The 22,297-nt window shown below is 35.9% G+C and overlaps 1 protein-coding gene across 1 annotated transcript in view; it reads right to left on the bottom strand.

Annotated features, from left to right (window-relative positions):
• LOC131435081 (E3 ubiquitin-protein ligase ariadne-1) overlaps positions 1-17,604 on the bottom strand; it is a 34,429-nt gene extending 16,825 nt beyond the window's left edge. Inside the window, exons 1-3 of the mRNA XM_058602590.1 lie at positions 16,848-17,604; positions 6,178-6,342; positions 6,045-6,101 (exon numbers count right to left, since the gene is read on the bottom strand). Of these exons, the coding sequence (XP_058458573.1) occupies positions 6,045-6,101; positions 6,178-6,342; positions 16,848-17,051 (426 nt within the window). The 5' untranslated portion in view covers positions 17,052-17,604. The remainder of the gene's footprint in view (positions 1-6,044; positions 6,102-6,177; positions 6,343-16,847) is intronic.
• Positions 17,605-22,297: the final 4,693 nt, after the last annotated feature.

A 22,297-nucleotide genomic window follows, 5' to 3' on the forward strand; every position in this document is an offset into this window, starting at 1 on the left:
CTCTTGATCCTGGATTTGCCAGTAAATTTTATAAAAATGTGTACCTCGTTTCACCATCGCTTGTGAAAAAATACTCATGAAATTGACAATTTTTACTAATCGCACTATAATATTGGAACCGGAAGTTGGATCTGGATTAACTTTCCGGGGACTTTTTAAAGAATTTCAAGACATTTCATTTGCATTTTCATCGTGGCTTTCGAAATTTCGATTATTTTCCCAACACTGCTAATAACTGATGCTTTCAACAAAAAGATTGAATACTCCGCTTTGCTACATGACATTAATTTCAACGTCCGATCTCGTACTCTCCGCAACTGTTAGTAGATTTTTAAATTTGATTTATGATGATTTCTAGCTTGAATATGATTGTTTTGAATTAATTTGTCCTGTTCTATGTTTTATTTAAATCAAAACTTTGTTCACGTTAAATGAAAAAATATTTGTGCTGGCTGACTTTATTGTGGAAATAAACTTATTATTTAGTACATGTCAACCAAAGTTGAGTTGATGTTATCGGCAAAAACCATGTTGACTTAATCCTGCTATTTGGATTTTTTCTCGCGCGCATAAACCAGAGCATTTTCTTCTACAGCGGATAAAATTTGTTTACGTTTGGTTTGGTTTTTAGGAAATTAAAAATGAATATGAATTGAAATAAAGTAGTACCAAAGATTACCTTGCAAAATTAGTTTGAAAGAAATCATTTTTTCTTAAAACAAACAAAATGTATTATGATTATAACATACATACGCGTTAGTTGAATTCAAGTTCATTTATTCCAACTAAAAAGATTGTAAATTTAAAGCGCTACAATTATTACTTTTAACTAGAGTTCGTTCATTTAAAACTAATTTTTCAAAATGGATTTACTGTGAAATTGTTTGTCAAGAAATTGAATGCACAAAGTAAAATATTTAATATTTTTATCAAAATATTGATTGAAACAACCAGATTTTCTTTTGTCACTATTTCAATAAAAAATATTTGTCGTGTGAAACCCAAATTTTGTTATGTTTACTATTTTTTTCTCTGCGTGTACAGTGAAAACAGCTCTGTTCAATCGAGTATCGTCAGAGTTTATCTTTTTGACTCTAATATTTCACGCAATTGAATACTTGAATTTTTTATTTGGAGTGATTAAGAATTATCATTTTAGTCCTATATAGAACTGTGACTATTTTTTATAAATAAATTCATTAACTTATTGTGAATTCCATCATTCTTCATCCGAATTATTTGGCAATACGATGTGTGATATCTATGTTTGTAAAGAGCAGGCGTAAACGTAAAACAGTTGGAGTACACAATTTTGCTTACGAATTGGTGCTATGAAAACCAGCTTTAATCCACCTGGTGGGGTAACAAACTCTTTTTATATCACTCATATAAATATTACTGTCAGGTTCTCCAAAATACTTCTCATTGACTCTTGAACTTGAGCTTGAGCGACCACCCCTGGTTGCTACTCCGTTACTGATCGTGATTATCTGAAATTGTAAGGGAGTTTCTAGATGATCCGACCTGTGACTGGTAAATCATCCTTCAATGTACATCTTCTGGTAATTCCAGAATTCATGGTTCAGTACCGGCGCCGGCCAGGCACGAACGTAGATCGTCTAAGGAATGGGAAGGGATGTTAGTCCAACACTTGTTGTTACTAGAGGCCGTATATACTACTGCGCACTCCACAAGTATCACGGGAGAAGGATATTTGTTAGTAAAATTCAGTATTGGTATTATTCGCGCGCGACTCAGTATGCTCCGGTTTCAAGATGCTCGGATGCACCACTAAACTCATTGACTTCCCGAATTAACGTTTCAACAATATCCTATATTGAAGTCCCGGGAAGTTTTGATTCACAGCTCTTATTCGAGGAAACTGAAGGAAAATTTGCAATACCAAAGAATAAAAACTTCCCTATTTTTTATAAATGAAATTACGTGATACAAAATAAACGAGTGAATTAGACAAAATAGTTGTTTCATTGCATTGACATATTCTAAACAGTTGTTATAAAATCATTTTAAATCACCAAATAAAGGTCAACAGATTTCACGCGCGTCTTGATTCTTTATTATTTTCGCTTTATTATTTTAATTATTTATTAAAATTATTAATTGGTTATATTGGTTGATCTGGGCAGCCGGCTACCGAGAAAAATATTAATTTATTGTTTGAAATATTAATATCAAGTATTTTTTTACTATGTATTCAATATAACGATGTATGTTATCTCTGTTATTAACTTTGTAATATCAACGGATTTGCGCAATAGTTGATTTTTATCATTCAACTTATAATCCTGAAAGACAATCAATAACATGGAAGAAGAAAACATTCCAAATAAAACTTTTTTCCGAAGCTAGACGGAAATTGATAGGTTGAATGAAGAGATAATTTAGTAGAATAGAGTAATCAGAAGTGAAACATAGAAAATATCTGATAACTGAAAGGAAAAAGAAACTCCTGCAATTGTCGTTTTTTACGACATGAAAGCAGGAACCCAGTGGATCTATTCTTGGTTCATTTTTTTCCGCCGGATTCCACACGGCATCTAGGCTGGTACTGTCCGGAGAGAGCTTATAGGTACTATCAATCTCCTAGTGGACCCCAGCCCCTCCAAAATACTTTCCATTGACTCTTGACAAAAACAAGAATTTTTCTGGCCAGTGGTAAAACTTGAGCTTGACTATTAACTCACAAAACCTACATATTGAAACAGTTTTTATTAGTGTTTTGCATCGCCACGTTAAATGACAGACACGCTTTACCCTATAATTTCCGGACGGGAAGTCGGATCCTGGTGAACATCGTTTTAACTGTCCTTGAGAAATCGAGGTTAGTACCGTTTTGGAAGATTTGCCAGTTACATTCGGTACTTATAGAACCGGAAATTAGTATAGCCAAAACTGTTTCGTTAGACTATCAGCTAACAATCCTTACATTTTGAAACAGTTTTAAGAACAATATTGAAGAATTCATACGTTCTTTACAAAGTGACTCAAATGATGGTTTAAAATTTTAATTATTTTTCACTTTATAATTCCGAAACTTGAATGGAATCTTACGATTTTTTATTTAAGTCAAAATTTGTAAAAATCAGTAGAACCGTCTTCGAAAAATCGAAATAAGTTACATTCACTTTTCCGGTACTTTCGGAACCGATATGACCGAAATGAGTTTGTTTGGCAATCAACTTATAAGATTTGCAAATTCGAAGATTTTTCTAACCAATTGTAACATGCTCACTCTTGAAATTTAATTTTTGCATTTGTCACACTGTAATCCAGATGTTGAATCTTAATCAAACTCAGATTTTTTGTTTGGAAATCGTTTCACCCATCTCCGGAAAACGTTAGTGCACATATTTTGATTTCGTTTAGCGTTAACCACCTTGTAATTCCGGAGCCGGAGGTCGGATCCGGATAAAATTTAAGGACTTTGTATGGGACATCAAGTTCATAATGATTGTATAACCTTTCTATATGAGAATAGCAATCAACGGAACTTCCGTCAATTAACCTTTCGAGTATTAATCTAATTTTTGACTTTTTTTTTTGTATGAACAGAAGAGCTCGTTGGATAGATTATATGTCAACGATCGGAACAAGTGGCAATCTGAATAAGCAACGTCTGAAGAGTACGGCGGATAGGATAACATTTCAAAGTATTCCGTGGTCGGTCTGGTATCGATTTCCTATGATGGTGAATTTGACTTCATGTTTTGCCTTTCTCAAATATAAATGTTATGTAAGGTTATGTGATCACTGTAAAAACCGATTTTTGAACCGAAGTCCAGAGGGTCGAGTGTCATCTAGCATTCTAATCAGTTCATTGAAACCACCCAAATTCTGAATGTGTGTATATATGTGTATGTAACCATTATGTGCACTCAATTTTCTCAGATCCTATTTCCGGTTCCGAAATATTAGAGTGATATGCGATGAATAAATAAAAAACATGGGTACTCACTGATAGCTGGACTAAGTTAGATTCAAAAGAAAGGTCTTAAAGTCTGAGGCCAGTGTGTTTTAGGGTGTTTTAGAGGGCTATTTTCACGCATTAAATCTGATTTTCTAAGAAACGATGACGAATATCAAAAAACCCAACTGACAATCTTTTTTGTCGTGAATACGACTTACTTTACAATGGGGCGCCTTTTCAAAATCTACCTGCTGAGAGAATGATAAGTTTTTGATCGAGAATATCTCTTGTTGTATCTAACGTATCAACATCATTTTCGCTACATGCCATCTGAAATATGATCATCAATTTATGATAACATTTTCAGTTGTTTGACATAATCACAAATTATTCAGAACTAAAGTTTTCTGAAAGTTTTATTTACACATACAGAATAGCATTCAGTTCTGCTGCCTTACGGTTTTTTTGTGCATCGTTCGCAGTGTGAGTTTCACTTCAAACAAGAGCGATTGCGTCATCCAGCTGCTGGTCGTTTGCATTGCAATCAACCCTTCAAAGGGCTCTAAATGTTATCTGGAGAATTTTTTGAACTACTTATCTATTGAAATATGCTAATCGGAAGTGAAAAAAAATAGTTTAGTGAAGGATTACAGTCTGATAGATTCTAATTAGAAAAATTTCGCTCGGATTTTTGACGTAAATACGTTTTACTTTACTATGGAATGCCTTCCAAGAGCTTATCTTTTGTTCCATTTAACATAGTTTTCTCTCAACAGAATTTTCAATAGCATGAGGTAACCACAAATAATTCGAATTGCATTTTTCCTAAATATTTCGTAAGTGAAAAAGCTAACAAATTGATACTTCTATCATTCTAGCCTACATAGTTGACTCCTTCAGTTTAGACCAGAATCCAGTTCTAGCATTCAGTTCTGGATTTCAGATTAGGATTTCCACAATCCGGATCTTAAATCCAGCTCCTCGTCCAGAATCCAAGGTCAGAATTCAGTAATCAGTTCAGGAATCCAGAATGAAGTTTTAGAATTCAGCTTCAGAACTCAGTTCCTGAATCTAACATCAAAATTGATAATTCAGATTCAAAATTCAGTTCTAGTTCAGTCGGCTTCAACATTTTGTTCCGGAAATCCAGGTTCAAAACTCAAGTTCTTTAATATCAATGAACAATCAATGAATGGTTCATCCGGTTATGTCTCTGACATTACTTACCAGTCTTTTTAGTTTAGATTATTCTGTGAAAATTTCTGAATGATTCGGTTTTGCTGTCCACGTAAAGGCATGTCCCTTTTCATCGCAGCTCACAAGTAAACAGCTGTCGAACGGCATCATTCTTTGAGTTTTTGGACGAAATCAAGTTAATAATTCTGCTACTTTCTCTTACGTTTGGAACGCATTTTCGTCGAGCTATAATATATCAATTGGGTCTTTCCCTACCACCACCATGTCGATTTTCGACGTCAAAATCTCTAAGAGCGTTAGTCATTCGAGAACTTTGATGAGTTTCAGTGGCTCTTATTTAGGATACAAAACAGAAAATAAAACAAAACTTTCCACAAACGGCGAGAGTTCGACTCAAAAACTGACAACTTTAGAAGTTTTGTGAATCTTGTCAGAAAAATTGAAATTGTGTATTTTATTAGAAATATTGTCCTTTGTTGGTTACTACAATCCCCACATTTCTATTAGCATATGTATTCTGGGTTTTCAAAATTACTATCATTTCATGGCGCAAGATTTTTTGCGAATGCAAATGTTCGACTTACACTTCAAAATAATACATTAATAATAATAATGTATAGTTCAAGGAACTAAGATGAATTTAAATATGGTAACCTTCACTATTACTTGGTAAAACTGTTTGCTATCTGTAACATAACGAAACTAAAAAATGTCCAAAATATAACTGTATTATTTTGAATGCCAAATGGAAGTGAACTAGTTTGCTTGCATCATACAATTCTATAGCTGTCTTCAACGTCGGCCAACTAACAATCAAAACGTGTACTCTAAGTTTTCAAGGACGCTAAAAATAAACTTTTACGGTGCAATAAATAGCGATACTACAGAAGGAGTCAAAAAAAACTTTTGCAATACTCACACTGGGAGGAAAAGACGAATAACAAATCTCACAATCCTCCGTTCCAGACTTTTTGATCTACAAATTAAGGAAAAAAACAGAATTAGATCAACTGCCAATCAATGAAGAGTCTGTTCAAACTGAAGCTTATTACCTTTGGCTTACTGGCTGTGCTACTCGTTTTCCGAAATGGATTGATCACGTGTGCATCCTTGAATAGTTTTTCCTGATCATCATCATTGTCGTAGAATCGTTCCATTAGCTTTTCTTTATCCCATTTGAAATGATTCAGCAGAATCCGGGTTGTTGTTGCTGGTATCTGTAAGGCAATAATATACAATATTAGAATTTCTGGTGAGTTGCGTTGATAAGAAAAGTGGATATTTAAGAACCAAAGGATACATATCAAAAACATCTAAATATTCATATGATATTGGAAACATATTATTTGGTTATAAAGGGTGTATTTGATAAAAAAAGGCGCACCGTTAATCTTCTTGAACTTTTAAACTGTATGAGTATAAAATCATGTTCCAATTATGTCGGCGAAAGTAGAAATTGTCCGTGATCAAATTTGTACGCTTACAATTAAAATCCAGAGACGTCCAAACGAGTGCCCGGAAGATGCAAGGAATGAAAGAGGGTCGAATAGACTATCAGGAAAGTGGTGCAACAGGTCAAGAAACGTCAAAACATGTCAATTCGCGATGTCGCTAAAAGGTCCAAAATGTCAGTCGGTATTGTGCAGAAAATCATGAAGCGTTCTGATTTACTACCATGATAACAAAGTTCCCGGAATTTATTCAGAAAACTAAAAATACAAGATTATTCATCAAAATTTATATTGTCCCATTCAAACTACTCCGCATCGACTGCAACAAACTTATGCCAGCGCTTGATTCAATCCTCGAAACATTTTTTATATTCAGTTTTCGGTATGGCCATCAGAGCCATCTGCGATTTTTCCATAATCTCATCTCGGGTTCTGAAACGTGTTTCACGGAGCGGTTTCTTGAGTTGACCGAATAGGAAAAAGTCGCAGGGAGCCAAATCAAATGAAATCGATGGTTACTGAATTGTATTCGTTTCGTTTTCAGCCAAATGTTCGTTTTAAGCCAAATGTTCACTGATAACGATGGCATTGCGTGACGGTGCGTTATCGTGGTGCAAGATCCACGAGTTGTTTGCCCACAAATTACTATCATTTCAGTGCGCAAGAATTGCTTCACGTAAACGTCTCATACTGCCCAAATAATACTCTTAACAGTCAATTTGCGGTCTACGGTAAACCATTCTTTGATTTTGTTGATGTTTTCGTCGGTTTTCGATGTCGATGGCCTACCGCTTCTCTCATCATCATTCACAGACTCACGGCCACTTCTGAAACGTTTCTGCCACTGATAAACGACTGTTTTGTACAGAGTATCGTTGCCGAAACACTCTTGCAATGTCGTCGCACCATTGAAACCGTTTTTAACGCAAAATTTAATGCAAACTCGTTGTTGCAAATTCAATTCCATTTTGAAAATTGTACAAAATCGAAGATACGCACAATCGCAGATATATTCAATACAGCGTAACTTTTAAAAAATATACAGGTATCAAGCTGAAAATTTGATAAAATATCAATGACAGATGTGGCAACCTAAACCAACAAAGATCAAAATAATAACAAATGTTTCTATCATATCTTGTCTTAATGTTAATGTGTTGTTATAGCGATACTTGATGCATACTCAGTTATATCTTCAGTGGCGTCTCGTCCTCATGTGCACCTCGTGCACAATCGATCAAATTGAAGGAACCAGTTGCATTCATTTATTTTTTAGAAACTCTATTTATCGTCGAAAATAATTCGGTGGGTGTCGAATATAAAATAAGCGATTTTGTTCACAGCACAATATGCATGGTGATTACCTTAACTGTTACTGCACCGATTCAAGAAGAGAAGAAATTACTCAGTTCCGTTCTGAGATTTGTTGTTCTCACATTCACGTTTGGCATCATTAGGAGAGGCTTCAGTGACTTATGCTCCTGGCAGTTGAAAGCAAATTGCTGTCTCAGTTGCAACGTCGAAGCGGAATAAATTTAATAAAAAAAATTCCACCCAAAAGTATGTCGTTATTCCACTGCATTGAAAAACATAAGCGAATATCCGATCCCCAATATTTAGTTTTCACTTACAACGAGCTGTTACATCTGATATCCATACCACACAAGCAGTGCACAACCAGTAAATTTTGTCACAAGACGCCACTATGTATCTTATTTTGTTATTGATGAGGTACTCTTATTTCATTAGGTAAGATTGATCCAGTAGTTCAATTTGCAAATAAAATACAATTGAATAAACTCTACCAGAATCAGATAAGAGAAATTCTTATCATATTATATATTACTGAAAAATTCTATCTATAAACATTTTGTTCTTACATTGACAGAAGTTTATATTTTGTTGTGAGAAATAACAAACTTTGTTATGATTTTTGATATTTCAAACTAAACAATGTCAAATTCAACCATTGAGATGTTTGGTTTTAATAATTATGTTTTTTATTGGTTTGCTAATCACTTCTACTCGGGATAGCAAAAAGTTTTAATGCAGAGTTACTATGTGATGTTCTCGGGTAGGTAGAGTAGTATAAATTTACTAGTTATAAAATATTTCTATCATGATCAATGGTAAACAAAACCTTGAGCTCAGTAACTGCAAAGAAATGTGATTCCTTACAGCCCCACTTTTACGTATTAAGGGGCCCGAGGCAAGATTTATATGGGTGCCCCTAACAAACAGCATGACTTTTTTTTTGCTCTATGAGTCCCGTCAAGTGCTCTCTGATACTGTGGCTCGTGCCCCCTTTGTCCCTCTGTAAAAGCGGCTCTGCTTCATTACTTCTTAAGTAAAGTATACCCGATTAGCACAAATTTTTAAAACGAAAGCTGGATATCCCCAATGCAGCTGCAATTTATGTCCAATGATTCATCCTCGCAGCTATCGATTCTTGATGTATTCTACCACCGAAAGCTTATCATTATCAATTTCATAATTGAATTTATCACTCACGTTGTTTTATGGTGGAAGCGAAATTTATCAGTTCGTCGATTATCAAGATTAGCAAATTATCATATTCACATGAGCCAGCAGTGATCCGAACCGCTCACGAATAATCCTTTTTAATGTTCACTAAGAAAATTACTGGATCATACCCTTACTAATTGCAACAGAAAATAAACAGAATTTTTAAATTGTATTCACGTTTTTCGGTTTAAAAAAATATAGAAAGCAGACATCTACGAACATTTGGAAGGATTATTGTATGATGCTGGAACCGCAAATTGATAGTAAGTTTAAGTATACAATCGTAATAACTAGTAATAATAAACAACTAAAGAATAACTTTAAAAAACCCTCTTCTCAATCCATCTAGTGGTGTGATAATGCCTTCCTCTTGTCATTCAAAAGAGCGTGAATCAACGCATATTCGATAACATTCCCGAAACCAGAAGTATCAACATTAATACATTTGAATTTGACCATTGGTTACTTTCTGAAAAAAGTGCGGACAAAAAAACCTTTTGTCGGATACGTCACACATACCATTATATCTCCGGACCCGAAAGTGACAGCCACATGATCTTCGAACTTGATTCACAACCCAATAGTAGCTTCCAAACGAGCTTAAGTTTGTTCAAATCAGCCATTTCCGAGAAAATTGTGCGAAGAAAAATATCTTTCAAATAGTGCACACACAGACATTTTTCGATCTCGTCGAGCTGAGTCGAATGGTATATAACACTAGGGGTCTCCGGAACTCCGATCACAAGTCGGGTTTTCCAGCAATTCTGTTACCATATTACCTCTAGCAAGCCGCTTCGGGAATATTTATTCGAACATTTCTGGTGCCAAATTTAAAACTAGTACACATTGCTGTTCTATTTTCATCGATATTTGAAGCACGGGTTATAGCATGCTCAGGACTGTTCTAGTTCAAAATGAATCATTTCAAAGACATCATATTAACAAGATATCCAGCTCTCACATTTCCCGAACAAATCATTGGCAACATCCTTTTTTGCGAGCATGTCGCCCCCAGACGAACCCGCATCGAATCTTATACATAGAAGTAGGGGAGAAAAATGTCAAATTCGTGAGCGCCAAAACAGCAGGGTTGCGCACTCATACAATTGACATGATATGTTGAATGTGATGCCGTGCGATGGCGTTGCTGAACTGAAGATTGACTTCGCTCCAAGCTGACAGGGTCTGATCATTTATAGCATGTATGTATGTATGTTTGTGTAACACAAAAGGGCATTCAGTTTTCTTGGAGAACATAGGACCGATTTTCACAAGCTTAGATCCAAATGAAAGGCCTCTTTCTCCCATAGAAAATTTTCGGGTTTTATCCAGATTCCATTCCCGATATCAGAAATTGGAGCGAATTGGTATCACTTGATCTTCGACTGCGGTACCTGGGTGTTGCCTTCAAAAAAATAAAATACAGTAAATTAATTGATCGAAACAGTTATATTGAGTGAAAGTGCAACTGTGTCGAGTGTGAGTTGATTAGTGAAGAGTGTTAAAAGTGTTATTTATTGAACATTGTTGATTCGCGAAACTAAAACATGTTCATGCGATGAAAATTGCGAATTTACCGCCAAAATTAAGTTACATCAACTGATCGAAGCACCATCTGCATATCATTGTCGGTGTTATAAGATTTATATGGAATGTATGAACTTTTTTTATATTTTTTTAAATTTCAATTTAGTGTGTCATCTCGCGTTGTTTACAGCAATGCGAATAGGAGAAACAGGATACTGGGGAGATCGTTCCTTAGACATATTTAACGTATGTCATATATTTTTACCTTTCTCATTTAGAAAGGTTATGCAATCACTGTGAAAACTAGTGGGGTTTCGTGACAAAATTCACGGGTTGTGCACTGCTTATATGAACCATTTCGACGTTGCAACTGAGACAGCAATTTGTTTTCAACTGCCATAAGCATAGGCCACTGAAGCCTCTCCTGAATGTGTCCATACAAGTTCTCACAGAGCCTATTCGACCAGTTGTGCAGTGCACGAGGTGCACATGAGAACGAGACGCCACTGATGAAAACCGACTTTTGAACCGAGGCCCGGAGGGTTGAGTGTCATATACCATTCGACTAAGTTCGGCCAGTACGCAAAATGTCTGCATGTGTGTGTATGTTTGTATGTAACATTTTTTGCACTCACTTTTTCGGAGATGGCTGAACCGATTTTCATGAACTTAGATTTAAATGAAAGGTCTTGTAACCCCACACAAAGTTCCTGAATTTTTGAATCCGACTTATGGTTCCGGAATTACAGGGTGATATGTGCAAAAAAAAAAGAAAATAAGTGCACTTTTTCAAATGAAAGGTCTTATGGTTTCATACAAAACTTCCAAATTTCATCCGGATCCGACTTCTGGTTCCGGAGTTATAGGATGAAGTGTGTTTAAAATTGGATACCGTCACTTGAAGCGGTGAAACAAAACACGTAAAAAAATTTCTTAGCTTCCCTCGAAACTATTCCAATCAGTAGCCATTGGCAATATACAACCAAACCACCCGATTCCGGCTATGCTTGTTCTCGGTTTCTGATTCCGGAAGCACCGGAAATAAAAAGTAAAATAATTTCTAAACTTGCCTCAAAACTATTCCAATCAATAGTCATTGTCAGTAGACGGCCAAACATTAATTTGGCTTTCCTTGTTCCGGGGTTTTTTCATGAATGACCGAAGATTGTAGCCATAGACTTAAAAATGGATCCCAGTCACTTTTCTCGAACCAACTTCGATTATACCGGTTCCCAGATTCCGGTTTCGGAAGTACCTCTTTTCGTTTCCTCAGAGATGGTCTAACCGACCTGAGTACTGTTTCACTCTGTAGTTTATGGACAAACCTTTTGTTTTTTTAGGAATCAAAGAAAATGATTTTGATCAGTTCGGGTTTACATCTCATCCAAGTCAGTCGACAAACAAAACCGCTTACGTTGGGGACAGAAGAAACCAAGTACAGTATTGTGTAGTGAACAATAGACCTCGAGAATGAGTGAACCAAACGAACAAAAGCTACCGTCGGTACGAAAGAATACAATTATTGTTGACTTCAGACAGTGCAAAATTCGACCTTCGATACGAGAACTTGAAGGTTTGCTTAAGGAGCAAATGCATCTTGACATTAAACGTGTGCATTTACTTCAATGCAATAAGACCAATAATGTTGTTTATATCCAGTTCTATAAAGAGTTGGATGCAATTCAATTCGCTAAAGACAATAATAATGTGCACTATGTGGAGCATGAAAACATCAAGTACAACATTCCAGTATGTATGGAAGATAGTGCTATAGAAGTGCGTGTGCATGATCTTCCCTCAAGTGTCATCGATCCTTATATTCGCAAAACCATGTCCCAATACGGAGAGATTCTCTCTATCGAAAAAGAAAAGTGGAACAATTTTTTCCCCGGTATTCTAAATGGCGTACGTTTGTTACGCATGCGCTTGAGGAGGCCTATACCTTCTTATGTGACATTCGGTCAGGATACAAGAATACCGTGCAAATCACTTGTTACCTATCACAATCAGATGGCCACATGTCAATATTGCCAAAAAGCTGTTCACTACGGCAAGCCATGCGATAAACCGGACAAGGAGACAACTATACCAAAGGACAACGGTGCTTCCTTCACATCTACCCCAAGCAACCCCAGTACACCTGTGACAGTCACCAACAACAGTGAAGCATCTTCTTCAACGAAACCATCCAACGTATCCCCTATAGAACAAAGTACACCAGCTGCAGTTAACAGCTTACCATCCAACCAACCAGCAACTGCAAACAATGTACAACAAAGCGCATCTACAGCAACTAGCAACGAAATCAACAACAATACCACCGATGCGGCAATGGATGACGAGACGAACCACGAACGAAGTGCCCCTCAATCCTCGCAGGAGGAAAATGGAAGCTCCTCTCCCCCTAGAAAAAGGGTGACAACGAGATCCAATACAAAAAAAAATCTTTTATTTAAAAACTCAGCTAAATCGGCCACGTAAAGCTTGTACGCAAATAGGCCTGAATAAAATATCTTTTGAATAAAAAAAAATGATTTTGAAGAATACCACACATTTATATATGAGAATATGTGAGATATGAGAAAGGCATCATTACACCACTATGAGGATTAAAACAGGTTTTTATTTACAATCTTCTTAAATTTCTCCTTACTAAAAACCGGGCTAGGCTGAATTCCGTCCATTATTCGAGAAATGTTTGATCTATTCTTCTTCGGATTTAACGTTTAATTTTAAAACACGCCCGTGAAGTTTATAACCTTGCAGATATTGTTTTACGACCGTACTTGGACGTAGAGACTGTCCCAGAAAGTATGGACGCACTTTGATTTCGCTGTAAATAATTCACAAGTGTTAGATATTCAAATTTTATTCGATATACTGATAATATTAGACTACAACAACCGAATATTATTCTCAACATTTGCTACTTAGCCATTGTAGACTAGCTGGCGCACCTTCTTGCGAACGTTTCTCATTAAATTCCGTACAGACTTCTTGGTGACAAGTTTTGACACTTTTTTCCAATCTTTTTCGAACTGTTGAATGGTTTCGGCTGCCGAGACATGTTTCCTAAGATGTGCCTTCGTTAATGCCCGAAATTCCTCAATCGGTCAAAGTTGTGGGCAATTTGGTGGATTCATGTCTTTTGGGACGAAAGGGACATTTTTGGTAGTATACCATTCTACCGTTGATTTCGAGTAGTGGCAAGAATCTGGAGCAAGATCTGGTCAGAAGACAACAGGATCCTTGTGGCTTCGAATCATGGGTAGAAGTCGTTTTTGTGAACATTCCTTGATGTATATTTCGCTGTTCATTGAAGCAGTGGTGATGAAGGGATTCGAAATCTTACCGCAGCTACAAATTGCTTGCCACACCATAGCTTTTCTCACCAAATTTTTCGACTTCAATCGATGTCTCGGACTGGTTTAACACTTGCCCTTCTCGGACCGTATAATATTGTGGTCCCGGCAAGGATTTGTAATCGAGTTTCACGTAGGTTTCGTCGTCCATGATTATGCAGTTCAAATTTCCAGCAAGAATCGTATGTACAGCTTTTGAATCCTCGGCCTGATCGATGCTTCTTGTGTTGGACTACGTTTTGGTTGTTTCTGCTTCTTATAAGTTCGAAGATTCAAACGTTCTTTAGCATGAAGAACATTTGACTTCGAAGTGCCCACTTTTTTGGCCACATCCCGAACTGAAATCTCCTTCTATTGCTCGAAAGCCTTCAGTATACGTTTATCCAACTGAGGGTTAGCAGGACCTTTTTTTCGACCCGTTTTCGGTTTATCCTCAAAGGTGTTATCCTCACCGAATTTCCTTATTGTATTTCGCACGGCTTTTCCACTTACTCCTTTGATTTTTGCTATCTTTCTCAGTGACAGTCCGCGTTCTGTGCACCATTTGTACACAACTTTTCGACGTTGTTCTGCTGAAAGTCCACGCATTTCGAAACAAATTAATGAAAACGAATAAACAACTGCACAAGTGGTTAGAGAAGAGTGTAAACAACAGGACGCAGCCATAAAAATTGACAGATTCTGAACCATTGCGAAATGGCAGCGGTTTTTTGTTGCGTCCATACTTTCTGGAACAGTCTTTATGTAAATCTAGTTTAGACTGCGAGGAAGATCCATTTAATAATATTTTAGTTAGGGAGTAGATATCAACAGTACTTCGTATCGCGTAAGGCGTTGTAGATCGATTGATAATCAAGTGATATTAGCCAGTATTACAGCAGTCTATTAAAGGAAAAAACAGAACACGAAAAATTAAATGTATGAATTGATAGCAAACCTCCCGACTGCCGGCGTTTAGTTTTACGAGTTTCGAAAAAAATTTCGTATTTAATAGGAAGCACATATTAATACAAAACGCGATAAAATTGCTTAATTGGTTCTGATCAATAACGGAGTAGCAACACACGGGCGGTATCTAATGCTAATGATAATTTCATTCCCGATATCAGAAATTCAGGGTGATATATGCAAAAATGGACTTATTCGCACTCAATTTACTCAGAACCTAGGACCCCAAAAATAACTGCTGAAATTTGATTTTGATCCGACTTCCGTTTATGGCTCTACTGTAATGAATGTAAGGAAGATTAGACAATAGAGTCGCGATTAAATAAAAGGACGAAGAAGTGATCATGACGAAAAAGGTATTCTACTGGTTGTTTTTTTTTCAGAACGTGGACACCAATTACAGTAGCCTGTCCGGAATAATTCTCTTTCATAACAATACATAAACCGCAAAAACTAAAGAAAAAAAATTAGGATTGAGGATTTGGAAGAATTTCAACCACCTGTGGTTTAATCCCGAACCAGTGACCTAATCCTTTTCTTACATTTTAAAAAACGGCTCGGCGGACAACGCTTTGTTCTCAATATTTAAGTAATTTTCAACTAAAAGCTGATTCATCTAGAAACAACGCTTTGAAAATAGAAAGGAACACCGTTGAAAACTAGTTCAACTTGCAGGCGATGTATTTCTAGGCAGAGAACTTAAGTACGCTGGAACAATGGTACGGAAAATGACTTTTCGAATATGCCTCGTATGATTGTAAGCAATCGGAAAAAAAGTAGGCAACGAAAACAGGTCTACGATTGGAAGCTATAAACAGAAAACTGCTGAAGGTTTACAGCGGCAAATCTGTGTTACCATCAGTGATCCAGGAATAGGATTCACAGTGAAGAGACAACGACAATCAGTAATAGGATATGCTTAATATTGATTAAAGGCCGTTTCTTCAACTACAGCAACATGAACGTGCACTATTTTAACTAAAGGTCAATGAAAAGAAGGAACCCAGCTAAAACGGAAGCACAATAGAAAGTAGTAGAGCTGGATCAGAACGTTTAACACGAAAACACCCAGTGTCAGTGTCCGATTGCACTCCTTAGTGACTTAGTAGTATCTGTCTTTCAGTTGAGTACATAAATTAGGAAACAGTAATAAAATCAGACAAATGTGCCATTTCAGTTTGTTTGATTAACTGTGGAAACAATCAACAAAGGCAATCGAAAAATAAAATTCAGAATAAATAAATTTCTGTGCTGCATCCTAATCGTATGTCAATTCTTTATCTTTTCAAAAAGGTAAAATATCTAAATTCCGTTGCACGATCGTGATGCTACAGCTAAAATTATTTTACCATTTATTTTTTTGCCTTTACCTAATTGAACGATTTATAAGAATTCTAAACAAAACATTTCAATTAACAGCCATTAGAATTTCTGCTTTGTCGTTTTCTGGCAGTTTTGAATGAACTATAATCTGAAATTAAACTTGTGATTCGCACTCACAGAGAACAGCCCAATATAGAAATATATTTTTGTTGAATATTGTTGATCAACATGCGGAAAAAAGGTATTACTGAACTGTAACAAAGGCCACACCATTTCTGTGGGTGTATGCAGCAGAGGAATAAAGAGAACGGTCCTTTGTAATTAATTTAGCATATTTATATCTTGTTATTGTACCGATATTGCACGTCAGTCACGGTAAACTTAATGTTCGATCGCATTTGCTTGCATCGTTGGCGAGAGTTTTGTTTTCATCGGGTCTATTATGTAAAAAAATATTTCAACGTATCGGAAAAACGCGAAACGACTTTACCAAGAGAGCTGTCAGTCAGAACTGTAATTACTTAACATTGGCAAATTGACTGAATCAGCAACCTACAAAATTTTACAGTAAATTAAATGACTCACCTCCACTACAGTGTTAACATCTTTTATGCAGTCCACCATATGCTGAACGATTTCCTCCGTGGTTAATACCTCGTATGGGTAGTCTTCCTCCTGCTGGCCTCGGTCGCGAGGGTTGTTGATATCCACATCCATCGCGAAGTCATCGTCCCCACTAGAAACATTTCCGGAGTCGTGCTCGTCGAAACTTTCATCATCGGAATCCATCTTTATTTTTTTTCTCGTTCCTGACAACCTTCTGTTCTGGCTTGTTTTGCTTGAATTATTTACTTCGAATGTCTTGCTATTCGTGATTTAACCAGTCGATAAAGAAAAAGTTATTCACACACTGTCGTTTTTTCTGATACAATTCAATACAGCCCACTTGATTTCGTCACTAAGCACCAGATTGATAGAAAAAAAACAACGTCGAATGAAGACTTCACTTTGTTGCAACAGGAAAATTTGGCCTTCTTTTTTTCTATCGAAGCTCATTCAATATTTTTTCACACCCACAGCAGCAAATCTCGCTACAGCAAGCTTCTCTACTGAAAATTTATATCCAATACGACATTTTGGAACGTCACCACCGTTTTTCACGTCCAAACGCTGATCGTAATTATAATCCAAACTTGTTCAAAACGAACATCCAAAGGCTAAAAAACTTTTCGCAGCCTTCTTTCTATTTTACTCTTCCTCTCGTTGAGCACCAAATTTTGTTACCAGCCTGCGATCGTGTACGTGTGTGAGCACTGTGTAGTTGTGATGTTTAATCATCTACAACGCAGAAAAAATATTGCAATGTTCCACCACCCAAGGACCCCCCATTTCAATAAACACCAACACTTTGCTATTTATATTTTGACAGTGCAAGCTGACAACCGTGGATTTAGGGTGACAGTAGTTTTGACAGACGGTTATACATCACGCGATGTTTTTTCACTATGACCGAGGGATGCTGACGATTACTTTTTGTCAATGTTCTGAGCAGCGATGCCATTTATACAGATTTTCACAACCTCATACAGATCTAATAGAATAACAGAGGTATTTTGGCCACTTCATATATTTTGGCCCACCTAACAAACTTTATTGATTTCATCGGATTTTATCGATGTTAAGTAACTCATTTTGCATCAATTTGAAGCTAATCACATTAAATTACCTATTGCGGAAAGGGTTTTTAAAGATATTACAAAATTTGGTGGATATTTTTATAAAGTGGGCCAAAATACCTCTGTTACCCTACATATTACAGAATTTATACAGATTCCCTAAATTTAATGCAGACTTATACAGATTTCACAAGAAGTTATAAAGAAAAATTAAACTGTTTTCGTCTGAGCTATCTTTAAGTATATAGCTGCCCTTACACGTGACAATATTATTGTCAATCCAAAGTATTGTCAATACCATCAATCCAATTGGCTTGATAACTTGAGTCCGAGTTTTTCGAAAAATTGAAGCGTTTGGCGCTTTAAATATTGCAAATGAATATTAAAATACTGAGAGAAGAGGTCATTGCGCATATTCAACAGTTTCTCTCTGGAGAATAAGTATTGTCGGATTGATGAGCAGGTTTGATTTTTTGACAATATTTTCGTCAATTCAATAAAGTTTCCATTACACGATCAAAAGTATTGTCAAAGCTCCTTGTATTGACAATAATATTGTCTCGTGTAAAGCTGCGCTATGATTGCAATGACGAAATGAAAGTTTATTAATCAACGGACAAATCACAAATTGGAGTAAAAATTGGTGTGCTGTGCCAAACTTGGTACTGACCACAGCGAGTAATGCACTTACAGTAAATTAAAAGGACCTTGTCAGATGGAAAGCTGAGCAGATTTATCGTTTTCACTCTAACAGGGCCCCTTTGGCTTGCTGAATTAGCAGACCAAAAGAGGGAAGCATACCCCTCTTTCGGTCTGCTAATGTCGAACACCAGCTCGATTCAGCTTTTCGTGTTTATTCTGTCTGCGGCCTGAGAGTTGTATGACCTGACTTGAAGTTGCATATGAAGTCAACTTGTAAATCTAGAAATATATATGGAATTGAAATTTGATTGTGGTTGAAAAAACATTCATATTAAATTTCGTCTTTACATATTTTTGTGGACTACAAAGATATGCTCATTGAAAATCTCATCTGTTGATATAGCGTTCAACATCATTTCATTGTAAAAATTTCATTTCATTAGTAAATATAGATAAATACAGATTTTTTATACAGGGTAATACAGATTTTCTCTGAAAATATCTGGCATCTCTGGTTCTGAGCGATCAGTAATCAAGAAAACATAGACTCTGAAATACGATTCAGACGGTCCGTTAACTTTCGTCACCGTCAAAAGTAATTACATATATTCTTATGGATACATTCACACATAACGTCGCCGTTACGGAACGTCTTGGCGGACGGAGCGTGTGAACGTTCCGGTAAAGAGAGAATCAAACTAATTTCGACGGAGGCTGAAGTTCCGGTGACGATGACGGAATAAGACGGTACGTCTGAGTCGTACACTAGGGTCAAATACAAATAGTTGTATTTGTAAGGATGCCTGACAATCACGATAGACTGAGTGCATTTTTAATCGCATCTGTTCAGTTTAATTTATGTAATTTATGCCTCGCTTTATCATCTGCCTTCGAGTAAAATTTATAGAAATATCGGTTATTCAATACATTGAAGAAACTAATATTTAATGCCGTATACAGCTTTAACACTTATTAATTGCTTACAACATTTTATATATTCCTCGAAGAAATGTAGATTACAGAAAATATATTTACAATTGTCACTTATACACTATTCATCATTTCTACGATTTGGTTTCGGTTTTTGCATTGTATTCTGGACATGAAGATTTCAAACGATTAACAATTACCGTTATAATAGCGTCTCATTTGATCTGACTATAGGCACTCTAATTTGATCAACAGGATTGTTGTTAACCAAATTTGTCCGAAAGGCATTTTACGAAAATAATTGATTACTATCAAGTTGGCTAAAACATGTATAAAATTTAGGTTGTGAATGCAATGATTCCAATTGTATTTCTTAACTCATTGAGTTTTGAGAGATGACATTTGAACGTCATATATCTGTTAGGCTAAGGCCTTTTTAACTGACGTGCTTAATAATAAATGCTTCTTTTAGTGTGTGTTGAATGTTCTTTATTGAAATACACAACTACTCTTTTAGTCTACTGTTTCACTATCACGTCACTACATTTTCACTAAGTATTACTAATGAAAAGTATTACACTAAGTATTACTAAGTATTACTACTAAAGTTACAATGATCTTTTGTTGATTTAATTAGTTATGAATGAGATTTAAGAAGAATGCCTAAATAATATAATAAAGGGTGATTTTTTAAGAGCTTGAGAACTTTTTTAAACAATAAAACGCATAAAATTTGCAAAATCTCATCGGTTCTTTATTTTAAACGTTAGATTGGTACATGACATTTACTTTTTGAAGATAATTTCATTTAAATGTTGACCGCGGCTGCGTCTTAGGTGGTCCATTCGGAAAGTCCAATTTTGGGCAACTTTTTCGAGCATTTCGGCCGGAATAGCCCGAATTTCTTCGGAAATGTTGTCTTCCAAAGCTGGAATAGTTACTGGCTTATTTCTGTAGACTTTAGACTTGACGTAGCCCCACAAAAAATAGTCTAAAGGCGTCAAATCGCATGATCTTGGTGGCCAACTTACCGGTCCATTTCTTGAGATGAATTGTTCTCCGAAGTTTTCCCTCAAAATGGCCATAGAATCGCGAGCTGTGTGGCATGTAGCGCCATCTTGTTGAAACCACATGTCTACCAAGTTCAGTTCTTCCATTTTTGGCAACAAAAAGTTTGTTAGCATCGAACGATAGCGATCGCCATTCACTGTAACGTTGCGTCCAACAGCATCTTTGAAAAAATACGGTCCAATGATTCCACCAGCGTACAAACCACACCAAACAGTGCATTTTTCGGGATGCATGGGCAGTTCTTGAACGGCTTCTGGTTGCTCTTCACTCCAAATGCGGCAATTTTGCTTATTTACGTAGCCATTCAACCAGAAATGAGCCTCATCGCTGAACAAAATTTGTCGATAAAAAAGCGGATTTTCCGAATGGACAGATTAGTAGTAATACAGACGCAGCCGCGGTCAACATTTAAATGAAATTATCTTCAAAAAGTAAATGTCATGTACCAATCTAACGTTTAAAATAAAGAACCGATGAGATTTTGCAAATTTTATGCGTTTTATTGTTTAAAAAAGTTCTCAAGCTCTCAAAAAATCACCCTATATAATAATAATTCTCCCAAGTTGGCGGTTCAATGCATAGGACTCTGGTCTTATAAGCCAGTTGTCGTATGTTCGAGCCCCGACCTGGAAGGATTTTTAGTGTCAGTAGGATCCATAGTACTAGCCATGCAATGATTTCTGTACACTAAAAATCGACTGCGAAGTCTGTTGAAACAGAAAGGCCAAATTCCACAAAAGGAATGTAATGTCAAGACTTTGCTTTACTTGACTTTGCTTTGCCTAAATAATAAACTGCTGAAATAATAAATACGCTAGATGCTAAATTGATCAAACCTATATCCTGAAGAGCTGTTGGAAAAAATACATTGGAAAGATGTAAAAACTTTTGATATTCCGATTTAGCTAATGACAAAATTTTATTGTGAATAATAGTTTCAATGTATTCATCTCATTAGTCGATCCACCACTATATTTTACAGATCACTCGAGATTGCGATGTAATCAGTACCAATACCTTCTATTCAGCTCTAAAAAGATTGGTACTCGGTAGGATTTCAAGCCAGTTTTGGATTGAGAGGATTTCAATACAGTTTTGGATTGTTTCCAATCAAGTTGTTCAGTTATTGAACTGCTGGTGCACTTAACAGTCCAACATGAACCTCTAAACAGACGAAAAAGTTCACACTAAACTAGACTATTGACTAGACATTTGATTGCTCTCAGTGGATTATATCGTTTTAATAAATATTTAGATAAAAATAACATATTTTACTTGTGTGTTCCGTCAATTTTTTGACAAAAAATTTCATAGTAAGTTCAACGTGAAAAATCAGTTTGGAATGAACTAACTTTAGATAACGGTAATATTTATAGTGCTTTGGATTTATATACTTGGCAGTTGAATTAAATGAGATATAAATCTTTAATAATTAGTATTTCTACATACGCTTTTGTTTGTTAAAATTTTATATTTTGCAGTGTTTTTAAGAGTATAAAGATTTCTTTCGCAATAGTTTGGAGGATTGTTTTTGATACATTTTTTTTCGATTTAAACATTGCTTAGGAATTTCAATTACTTTTATTTATAAAATTACAATTATTTACATACCACAATCAAGTCTTGGTATATGAATTTTTATAGTAACCAAAAATTCGATCCCCTGGCAGATCGGTAAAGATAGAGATATCAAATTGCTCTGGTGTATAAGAAATA

The sequence above is a fragment of the Malaya genurostris genome, chromosome 3, assembly GCF_030247185.1.
Source record: "Malaya genurostris strain Urasoe2022 chromosome 3, Malgen_1.1, whole genome shotgun sequence".
In the NCBI taxonomy this organism is placed as follows: Eukaryota; Metazoa; Arthropoda; class Insecta; order Diptera; family Culicidae; genus Malaya; species Malaya genurostris.